This window comes from Echinops telfairi, unplaced genomic scaffold (assembly GCF_000313985.2).
Source record: "Echinops telfairi isolate 266 unplaced genomic scaffold, ASM31398v2 ScPeMD7_7458;HRSCAF=8496, whole genome shotgun sequence".
In the NCBI taxonomy this organism is placed as follows: domain Eukaryota; kingdom Metazoa; phylum Chordata; class Mammalia; order Afrosoricida; family Tenrecidae; genus Echinops; species Echinops telfairi.
This window is the reverse complement of record NW_022111358.1, coordinates 46,448,568-46,459,888: the sequence shown is the minus strand read 5'-3', so window position 1 is coordinate 46,459,888 and position 11,321 is coordinate 46,448,568. Positions and strand designations below refer to the sequence as shown.

At 53.0% G+C, this 11,321-nt stretch overlaps 1 protein-coding gene across 2 annotated transcripts in view; it reads left to right on the top strand.

Annotated features, from left to right (window-relative positions):
• Positions 1-11,321, top strand: part of RNF157 (ring finger protein 157) — a 69,855-nt gene that overhangs the window by 41,621 nt on the left and 16,913 nt on the right. For both annotated transcript variants that reach the window (XM_045299872.1, XM_045299871.1), the window contains exons 2-7: positions 266-354; positions 4,861-5,007; positions 5,457-5,574; positions 7,089-7,155; positions 7,424-7,467; positions 8,109-8,156. In XM_045299872.1, the coding sequence (XP_045155807.1) occupies positions 266-354; positions 4,861-5,007; positions 5,457-5,574; positions 7,089-7,155; positions 7,424-7,467; positions 8,109-8,156 (513 nt within the window). The remainder of the gene's footprint in view (positions 1-265; positions 355-4,860; positions 5,008-5,456; positions 5,575-7,088; positions 7,156-7,423; positions 7,468-8,108; positions 8,157-11,321) is intronic.

Sequence of the window (11,321 nt, the reverse complement as noted above, 5' to 3'; positions counted from 1 at the left end):
GAGACACCATGGAGGCCAGACTGAAAGCCTGTTGGGAACATCTGTGGCCATTTTGTATTATGATGAGGTTGTAGACAGAAGGCTGCCTGTCATGGGAAGAGCAGACCAGTCTGACTCTGGCTCTTTGAAGCCACATCGATGCCCAGCTGTGCTGCCAGCAGTGACCTGGGGCACGTTCACTCAGTGTGTCTGGTCTCAGCCCCCACCCCACCCCTGAGGTCTGTCACACACCACACTGACAGCCTACCTGCTGTTTCTGTCACAGTTTCCTTATGCCGCCCCGCCGCCCCAGGAGCCGGTGAAGACTCTGAGGAGCCTGATCAACATCCGGAAGGACACGCTAAGACTAGTCAAGTAAGCTGGCCACCACCGGGTCCTCAGTGACCACCTGGCTCCTGTGTCATCGTCTCCCTCCCAGGGGTGGGCACTACCATCCAGTTGTGGCATAAAGAGCAGGGCAGCCTGGAGGGGCCCCGAGGGGGCGGATTGGGCAAGGTCACTGGAGACATGGCGCCTAGAGCCTGCCCTGGGAGGGCCTCTTGTGCTTGTTCGGTGCACCTTTCCTCATTTATGTCTCTTTAGCCCAGTGCCCATCCTCTGAGGTACGAGCGATGATGGCCAGGTTGGTGGCTCATTTGTTATCGTTACATTAGCCATCATTTATACTGGTAATCTTCATGTTCTACTGTCAAGCGTGTAATTTTTAAACAGGTGCCCCCTGCCCCCCAGAGGGTATAATACATAAATGGGTATCCACCCCCCAGAGAGTGTAATATATCATCAGATGCCCCAGGCTTTGGGTCTGCTAGGCTCCCTGGTTTCCATGGAGACAGATTTGGTTCCCCCAGTTTGTCCAGGAGGACAGGACGGCAGCTCAGAGGCCATCTTATCACAACACTGCCCGCTCCTCCCCATCCTCACAGTTAAGACGTTTGAGCCACTGTGTCCATCCACCTGGTAGAGGGCCTTCCTCTTTGTCGCTGCCCCTCCACTTTACCAAGCACGATGCCCCCCTACCCAGGGAGTGGTCTCACCTGACAACACATCCAAAGTCTATGAGATGGAGTCTCACCATCCTTGCTCCTGCAAAGAGCACTTTGGGTGCACTTCTTGTAAGAAGTAGCTTGATGTAAGTCAACCCTCTTGGCATTAGGAAGTTTATTTCCCTCTTTTAGAGCACGTGTTACTCTGATGATTTTATTGAGACCATTTCAGAGACAATTCAGTGGCTTCTAGCTTATCCGTAGATCTATAAAAGCAGCTTTTGCTACTCTTTACTGTTAGACCATTCTCTCTCTCTCTCTCTCTCTCTCTCACTCATACACACACACAGCCCTAGGCAGCCTTTGTCTCCATGGTCTCTCTCTGATGAGCCTTTAGATTTTGTCTGCCCCTACGTGTTCTGCTGCCCCCACCCCCCACCAGCAGCTTGCCATTCTTCCATCCCCTGACCAGTCGGGCCAGAGGACCCCAGGACATCTACCAATTTGTAGCCTCATGGGCGGGCCCCTAGGAGCTGCTGACGCAGGCGGCGTGAGGCCTCCACAGCCTGCCTGAACTAAACCTGTGCAGCCATGGTTCTGGAGGAGCGGGCGAGAGGGCCTGGGACTAGACCAGAAGACAGGAGGCCAGTTGGCTGCTTCCCAGCCTCTCTCCCCACCCCCATCATCCCTCAATACTCATTCAGACTGTCACGAAGCATCAGGTGTCTCCTTTGGAAAATGGTTTTCATCAGCCTGACCCTCTGGCGTTGTGTTCACAGTAAGACCGTGCTCACCAGGTTCACCAAAAAGGGCAGGCTTGGTGGTTCTGAGCTGATGGGGAGGGAGGACTTCTAGGCCGAGATGGAGGACCGAATATGTCACAATCCAGCTCCAAGCCTGGCAGAGCATTTTAAAAGCCTTGGCTCCTCCGTGAGGAGCAGCAGCGACCAGCCTTCCAAGCCTGGAGCAGTTGGTGAATGTTACATGACTCTGCAGACCTGAGCACCGAGCTGGCAACAGAAAAAACTGGGTGCCAACTGGTTTACACAGAGACAGCCCCAGAGGCCCAGGACTGGCTGTGCCGAGGCAAGTCTATGGAGGAGGCAGTAGCTCTCTGCCTTGCATACTTCAAAGCCAGACCCCACACTGGTAGAGAAGCCGCACCCCAGTAGCCTCTAGCCTTGGGGGACTGGGCCCAGCTGAGGGTCAGATTCGGAAGGGAAGAAGGAAGGAATCCAGGCATCCTTGGTGCCATGGCCTCCCGCTGGCCTCCCCACCTTTCTCCACTCCCAGAATGCTGGCACTCAGGCCTCTGCCAGGACAGAGGAAAACATTGCTCTGAGGGATCCTGGCCGTTCAAGGGAGCAGCCCACAGGACTGACCTCACACTCCCTCCTCAAGCAGCCCAGGGGACCAAGCCTCAGGGAAGCTCGGTGTCCCCCAGGCCCACTGTGCCCAAGCTCTCAGCCCACTCAGATCTCTCCATAGTGAGCAGCGATCAGTGAGCAGGTGAGGACTGCTTGCAGCAGAACCAAGGAGCCCCCACCCCCACCCCAAGAGGAAGAGGGATGCTGTCCCTGGATTTCCTGGACACAACGGCGCAGAGCATCTCAGACGCACCACGGGGCTCTCACAAATGAAGAATGTAGCAGCAGAAGAGAAAGGCAGCAGGCCTGATGCTGAGGAGACAGACGGTGGAACAGAGCAGCAGAGAGATGGAAACAGGAGGGAAAGGTCGGGTCACATTGAGGGCAGGTGTGGCAGCTCCAGTCCCCGGGTGTCGTCCTAGGAGACCAGGGCATGTAGAAGGAGGACAGTCAGTCACCTGTAACCTACACAATTGATGCAAAGGGCACATGCTTCTCAATGGGGAGTTAGTGGACACTGGAGGGGAGATTCCTGCCAAGGCAAAGCTGTCAGCAGTGGGAGCCAAGGAAGAGCGAGCGGGGCCATGCTTTCACGGGGCTCCTCCCAGGGCTTCTCACCACACTTCCCAGGAAGGATGAGAGTACGCGAGGACAGTAGAAGTCCCAGCATCGTCCCCTTGACCCTGGTGTTCCACGTCCCATTAGGCATTTAGGCGAGTGTTGACTTGGGGGAATATTTATTTTCATTTCCTCTTTTAAAAAGTCAAGCGTCACATGACTTGAATCCAAACTCAAGATGTTTCTTTTTAAAAACAAAAACAAAAAACCCTCTCCGAAGTGTCTCCCCTCAGCACACCCTGACAGAAAGCCAGTGGACCATGTGCTGCCCCCCAAAGGAACAAGTTGCCCAAGAAAGAGAAAGACGTGAACTTCAGGAAAAGCGGAGCTCCCCGGGAGCGGCCTCCCAGCCGGGCGGTGAAAAAGGGAACCTAGAAGGTGTCTCTGCCAGGGACAGGGCTGCAGGCCAGAGGCTCGGGCCTGGTCTACGAAGGAGTGAAGGGAGCGCCTGGCACATCAGCTTGGTCTGAACCAGGCAAATACGCAGACCACTGGCCAGTGAAGGTGGAGAGAGGGAGAACACGAGAAGGCAGGTGTTAGCTGAGCGGGAAGAAAAGTGACCCAGCTAACTGTGGCGGAGCCGAGACTGAGGCTTCCTCCTCACAGCAAGGCACAGACTACGGAGGTAGCCAAGCTCAGGTCACAACCCTGGGGTGGGGGCGGGGGGCAGAGAGAAAGTCTTGTTTGAGTAGTTGGAAATCAGAAGATAAGAGCCTAAAAGTGGAAAATCAGTTGGTAACCTGAGTCTGTTATGTAGAACCATGCAGGTAAATGCCAAAGAGACTGGCTGACAGAGGTCAAAGGGGCTTCCTCTTGGAGGTGGAGGGATGGGGGAGCCTGCTGTTTTTGGTAGCAGGCCCGTGGAAACAATTTAAACTATGTGGTGAAGGACTTCGGTGAAAAGCGGCAGGCACAGGAGGAGGTTCGTTGTAGCAGAAATGGCTCGAATGCCCTCAAGGTACAGCAGGAAGCCAGTGACTGCAGATGAGATGAAGACAGTGTGCACGAGGGCGCATCCGAAACAGTTGTAGGAAGCGGGAATGAAAAGAAACTGGATTTTTTCATGATCTTTCTGGAGCCACCCTTTCTACCCCCCTGCCTGCCGCAGACCTATGTATGTGGTTATGGTAAAAAGTCCACAATGAATTTCCCAGGACAAAAAGGCAAGATAATAGCAGACTTCAAAGAGTTACTGTGCCGTCTACCCCCTACCCCAAATGCTGGGTCTTCTCTCCATCTGGAACAAAAGAAGCTCCCAAATCGGAGAAGACGCTAAATTGAGGTACAGGCCGAATGGTCTCCAGGCACCACTGCCGCCTCCAGCCTGAGATCCGAAGTGCTAGGTGGTGCCCCGCTGTCACTGCTGACCGGTCTGCTCACGGACAGAATAGATGGACCCTAACAGAAAAGAGAAAACTGTCCAGGACTTCAGATTCTTCTTCAAGAACCGAGACACGCTGCCCTGTGGAAGCTGGAGGGGTCCCCAAGGCCATAGCCCTGAGTTGCTCCATTCTGCACACTTTGAATTGCACACTGCAGACACCTTGAAGTGCACAGAGTAGCTCTACAAATGCAGATTCTCACCTTTTGAGTATTGTGTTCTTGAAGGGATGATTATTATTATTTCTCTCATTAAGACCAAAGGGTCAACAGCTGTTCTAAAGCATCGGTGAGAAGGCTGTGGGGCAGAGAGGTAAGTTTGTGGAAGTGAGACAGCTACAACTGAAGTACTGGGAAGGTTGAGACAGCGTGCAGGTGAGGGCTGTAACCAGTGTCGCTTGATCAGCGTGTCTGGAAACCACGCAAGGGGGCAGGTGTGGCCGTGTGGCTCATTGCCACCCCACCTGAAAGGTTCTTCCTGAACATGCTGAGCTGCTCTCTCGGCTCCCTAGATGCGCCGAGGAGGTGAAGAGCCCCGGCGAAGAGGCCAGCAAAGCCAGAGTGCACTACAACGTGGAGTTCACCTTTGACACTGATGCGAGGGTGGCCATCACCATCTACTACCAGGCCACAGAGGAGTTCCAGAATGGCATTGCCAGGTAAGAGAACACGAGGCTGAGTGAGCCGCTTCCTTCCCAGCCAGCTCAGGGTCAGTGTCCTTCTCAAACCCCCACTCCCAGGAAGGTCACCTGTCATTTCACCCAGGCGAGATCTAGTTCTGAGTTCAGATGCTCTTGCCCTTCCCGGGTGCCATCTCTACAGTGGCAGTGGACCGCGGAGCCCGGCAGGTCACCGAGATACTATCAGGAATGCACTCAGCGATGCAGATGCCACCCCCACACCGAGCGACCCTTTGGGCTGTGTGGGTTAGGTGGAGAGGTTTGAGAGCATTACCAAGCAAGAGCAGAGCCAACCGATGATCAGGGAGGCCTTTTCCGGGCCTCGGGCCTGGTGCTCATTGAGACGAGTCATGAGACAGACAGAGAAAATTGGTCAGGTCTTCCAGCAAGAGCCTAACCTGTGCTTTGCTTCCCACTTCAATCGATAGCTACATCCCCAAAGACAACAGCCTGCAGTCGGAGACGGTGCATTACAAGCGAGGGGTGTGCCAGCAATTCTGCCTCCCCTCTCACACTGTCGACCCCTCGGAATGGGCTGAAGAGGAGGTGAGCGGTCTCTCCCACCTGCTGCCAGGTCGACACCGTCGTGCACCACCCCATGGGTATCAGAGTAGAGCTGAGCTCACTAGTGCTTTCGTCTATGTTGTGGGTTGTATTGCTGTTGCTGAGCGTGCACACAGCAGAACCACACACCAGTGCAATGGCTCTCTGTACAGTTCTGCAGTGCTGGCCACGCCCTTTGAGCTGTGCCATCCTTCTCACTCCCTGTGCTGCGCTGTCCCTCCCACGAACATAAACTCACTGACCCCCACGTGTCCTATCTCATCTTTCAAGTTCCTGTTATCCACTTGATACGATAGCGATCTTCAAAGAGCATAGTCCTCAAGGAGGACACCTATTAGCCACGCTAAACTATTGTTAGGCTGTGAGAAGACCTGGGGACTATTTTGATCTAAGGGTTAAAGATGATCCCAGGTCAATTATGTCAGGGGTTCATCCAGCCCTCGGGGCTCCAGAAATTCTAGATTCCATGATTTTCTGAGATTCTGCTATGACCAGCATTTCTCTATAAAATCCTGGATAGAATGTTCAGGCATGGTGGCCGGGCACCATCCAGGCCTTCTGGTCTCATGGCAAAGGAGGCAGCTGTTCATGGAGACCACAAACCACCTATTCCCTCTCCTCTTATTTAAGTCCCCTTCTTCCTTGGTTGTTCATGAGGGTGGCCTTGGATGGCCACTTGCAAGCTTTCAGGACCCCAGCCACTCTGCAGTGAGCTAGGAGATCGTATGAAGGCATGGAACACATTACTCGGCCAGTTTATTGGAATGGTACATGAAGCCATGATCCTAAACCTCCAAACCTGGGAACCCGATCCCACGAGGTGTCTGATGATGCATTGGCAGTTGCTGGTGTTGGTGTTTGTTTTTGGTTGGTTCCTCTTAATATGTCTGTCACACAACAGTGCTGATGGTCAGAAGTAAGATGCTCAGTCCTCAGTCCTCAGTGCTTGGTGACCTTAGCGATTTATGCCCAGGTTCGCCAGGGAGAAAGCAGGGCAGTGGCCTCCTAAGACTCAGGAGGGTCTCCCTCCCCCATAGGTTCCCAAATTTATTCTCCTTGCCGCCCCCTTTTCAGGAAAAAAAAAAAAAAGGACTCAGTGTCCCAAGGAGATTAAAAGCCTTTGTCCCTATAGCCCATGATCCAGGAGACAGGGTGGGGTTCTGGTTCCCATGCCTCCAGGGGCGGCTTTGCCCACTTTGTGAAACAGCAAGACAGAGAGCTGCTTGCCCTTCAGCCTGGAGCTGCTCCCGGCCCTTCCTGCATAGGGCTGCTTGCTTCACACCAGGAATGTAACTACCCTCCTTACATTTTCTCTTCCTCAAATAGTAGCCCGTTTTGAGACATCTGTGCTCAGAGACCGAGCCTGCAGGCTTACAGGGCTGTCTTAGGGCGCTGCCTGGTCGCCTCCAGTCAGACGGGTGATGGGTGAGCAGAGGTGAGGTTGCGGCCTCTGCGCGTGTGATGGGTCATTGTTCTCTCCTCCGCTTCCCCTGCAGCTTGGCTTCGATCTGGACCGCGAAGTTTACCCTATGGTGGTGCATGCTGTGGTGGATGAAGGCGATGGTGGGTGACTGGTGGCTCCTGAGGCCATGTACTGCCCTGTGGTCCCAACGGTCTGCTGGCTCTGTGAGGACCAGCCAGCCAGTGCTCATAGCCTTCTGCATTGGGACCCCTTGGGTGGTGGGACCAGTATTGGGTAACACACCCCGCCCTGCTCCGCAGGACTGCCTAGCACACTTACGGGTTCCCCGGAGGATTTGGGGTGGTAGGTGGATGTCTGGGGGTGGCGCTTGGCTTCCGCCTTCCCTATCGAGGCCTTTCTTTCTTTCAGAGTATTTCGGCCATTGTCACGTGCTGCTGGGCACTTTTGAAAAGGTGAGTCAGTCTCAGGGAGAGGCCTCTGTCTGCTCCTGGCGCCTGGTCAGAGGCTGTGCTGGGCTGCACTGGGCGCTGGCCGGGGTGTTACAACAGCCCTGGACCATCCACTCCAGAAGCTTCCATTTGCTCTTCTCAGAATGGAGGGTTAGATCAGGTAACTGAAGGCCCAAACTGGCTGACTTGGGGGGACAATGGCATGGCCCCAAGTAGAACTGCTCTCCGTAGGGTTTTCAGGGCCTGAGTTCTCTTTCTTCTGAGGCACTTCTGGGTGGGCTCCAACCACCAACCCTTGTTTGGTTCGAGCGCTCACTTTCCCACTTGTGGCAGCACTTCACCATTGCACCGCCAGGGCTCCTTGCCCTGAGTATGAGGATGTTCGAATTCCAACTGTGGCTGGAGCAGTGCTGATAGTGGGGAAAGTTATGAGAGCTATTTCATTGCTCGGGTGGTCTAGTGGAATATGAACTGAGTTGCTAGCCACAGGACAGCAGTTCGAGTCCCCCAACTGCACTGCCAAAGAGAGATGAGACTCCACTCCCGTAAAGAGTTACAGTCACAGGGGCAGTTCTTCGAGTCAGAACAGCAGAGGATCCAGTTTGGGTTGGCTCATTGTCCTAACTGTCATGTTTTCATTCCAGCACACAGATGGGACTTTCTGCGTCAAGCCCCTCAAACAGAAACAAGTAGTAAGTATCCGATGGCTGGGGACTGTCGGTTGATATCTCTCTCTCTCTCTCACTCTCGCTTGCTCTCTGTTTTTCTTCGTCTATTTTTGGTCATTTTCCCCTAACTTCCTACATTCCTCCTCCTCTCCCTTTAAAAACTTTTTCCTCACACTTTGCCATTTTAGCCATTTTTAAGTGTACAATTCAGTAGCATTAATTATATTCACAAAATTATATATTATCACCCAAAACAGAAACTCTTGTACCCTACCCAATAAGCAGCAGCTCTCCACCACCCTGGGAACCTCTAGCTCACACTGCCTGACCCCTGGTGTCTGGCCTATTTCACCTCCCATGCTTGCCAGCTTCACCCTCGGGCTAGCAGGTATCAGCCCGTCATTTCCCTGGAGGGCTGAGGACTACCCCAGACCACGTGCTGGCTGGCTGTTCATCGCTGATGGGCATTTGGGCTGCTCCCACCTTTAAGCTATTGTAACTAGCGCTGCAGCAAACACTGCTGTACCAGTATCTGTTTGAGTCCCAGAGGAGAAAAGAAACGTGGTGCAAGTGCTTCTGTGTTGGAAAGGACGTGGGTGGCCTGAAAGAAATGCTGGGGTGCCATTACTGGCTAGCTTCCTTGGTCTGAAAGCAGCGTCCGTCTGCGCACAGAGCACTGAAAAGGAAGGAGGAGATGTCTCCTGGCATCAGCTTTAGGGAGCGCTCTTGGGATGGAAAATGCCAGAGCGAAACCATTTCCAGCGGAAGGATAAAGTATCGGGGTCCAGTCCAGGGCCAGTTTGAGCCCATCACTGAATTGCTCCCACCCTTTATTCGGTCACATGCAGAGTGCGCTGGCCACCCACCAGCACATGACGCCTGGCTGTCGGCAGTCTAACCAGGCTGTGAAAGCATGTGTCTGTCCACTCTCGGAGTGGTGCCCATGGGGGTGTTGCGTGGGGGGGGTAGTAATTGAGTAGGAGGTAGGGTGTGCCTTGGTTGAGATGACAACGAAGGCCTCTGTAGCCAGGTGAAAGACGTACCCCAAGTTCTTCACGAGTCACCCTTTTGAGTTCCATGTTCTCCCCACTTTAAAGTAGTCAATAGTACTTGAGTATAAATTTGTTATTAAAACTTTTATTGTTAATGATGTCCTTTTCAGTACAAGCATGAGGTTGAAGCAGGTTTTGAAAGGGACTCAGGTCCTAAGCCAGGGTTCTGCCTGGTGAGTTGCCTCGTGGAAGACTCCCAGTTCCACAGGAGGCAGTGAAGGTGGGCAGCGAAAGAGAAACTCACGTGTTGTTTCTTGCTGCTGGGTTAGCGTTAACAACAGACTCTTTCCAGCCAGGAGTAGGAATCGAGTCCGTCATGGGCTAGGTCTTTGGGGAAGGGGCCCTGAGAAGCAGAGACTGGGCAGATAGAGAGTGGGCTTGAACAAGGAAACAAAAGAAGAGCCAACTTTGGTACTGCCATGTCCCAGTAGTGGGATGGGGACAGGGTGGTAGAGCAGGGGTTTGAACTGGTTCAAGCCAGTGCAGTGGTGGCCAACAATGGGAAACTGGAATCAACTCCGATCAAGATGTGAGTGACCTAGAACACACACCAGAGTGGGAGAAAGGACCGGTGGAAGGCTTAGAGGGGAGACTTGGAGAGGTGGGGTGAGACCTTTGAAGAGCAGAGACTAGATACTTCCCGGACTGGGAAGACCAACATACCCACAGCAACCCAGTCAGCCACCACCTCTGAGTCGGGCACCATCATTTCCGCTCAGCCAGTCAAGAGACTTAGTTGTTCCTCAACTCACACACTGCCCTTGCTTTGTGTAACTCCATTCCAGCAGGGCTTCCCCCCTTAATGGTTGCCATTCTGTCCAGCATTTGGATTCACCTACGTTTTGGAAATCCAGGCGCACTCCTGTCTTGCTTTGTAGGCCACAAGACCCAAGAGAGACAATTTTGCTGCGCGTTTTAAACTGGAGGGAGATACTGGGGGCTGCATTGGTCTCTGCTCCAAGGTCTTGCTATCTCTTTGGGCTCCAGTGTTTTGGCTGCCCTATCTGCATCCTTGCCCACTGAGTCTCCTCCGTCTCTTCTTTGGCCCTACTTTGATGTCTAAGCATAGATGTGCTGCTGTTGTGTGTGGGTGCCATCGAGTAGGTCTTGACTCACAGCGACCCTGCACACAGCAGAACGACACACTGCCTGGTGCTGCGCCAGCCTCACGACTGTTCTTCTGTTGGAGCCCAGAGCTGTAGCCACGGTGTCCATCCATCTTGTCCAGGGCCTTCCTCTTTGTCCCTGCCCCTCTGCTTTACCAAGCACGATGACTTTCTCCAGGAACCGGTCTCTCCCGACAACAGGTTCAAAGTACATCAGATGAAGTCTCGCCATCCTTCCCTCTAAGGAACATTCTGGCCCTACTTCTTCCAAGACAGATTTGTTTGTTTTTTGGCAGTCCGTGGTACTTTCAGTATTCTTTGTCAGCACCATCATTCAAATGCATCGATTCTTTTGTCTTCCTTAATCATTGTCCAACTTTCACAAGCATGTGAGGCCGTAGAAAATGCTATGGCTTGGGGAGGCGCACTTTAGCCCTCAAAGTAACATCCATGGTTTTCAGCACTTTGAAGAGGTCTTGTGCATTGTTTGATTTCGAGACTGCTGCAACAAGATGAAATCCTTAACAGCTTCAATCTTTTCTCCATTTATTGTGATGATACCTGTTGGCCTAGTTTTCTTTACATAATCCATCCTGAAGGCTGCAAACCTTGATCTCATCAGCAAGTGCTTCAAGTCCTCCTCACCATCAGCAAGACAAGTGTGTCACACGCATCCCACGGGCTATGAATGAGCCTCCTCCAGCCTTGAGGCCCTCTTCTTCATGCAGGCCAGCTTTGTCAGCGTGCAGATCGCATCAGCTTGGTGAGCGGATACAACCTGGTGCACACCTTTCCTGACTTTACACCGTGCACCGTTCCCTTGTTCTGTTCTCACAACTGCCTCCTGAGACACGTACAGCTTGCACAGAAGCACCGTGAAGTGTTCTGGAATGCCCATTCTTCTCAATGTTGTCCGTAGTTTGTTATGATCCACACAGCTGAATGTCTTTGAGTAGTCAATAAAATGCAAGTAAACATCTTTCTGTTTTCTCTGCTCTTCAGCCAAGATCCATCTGGCATCAGCAATGACA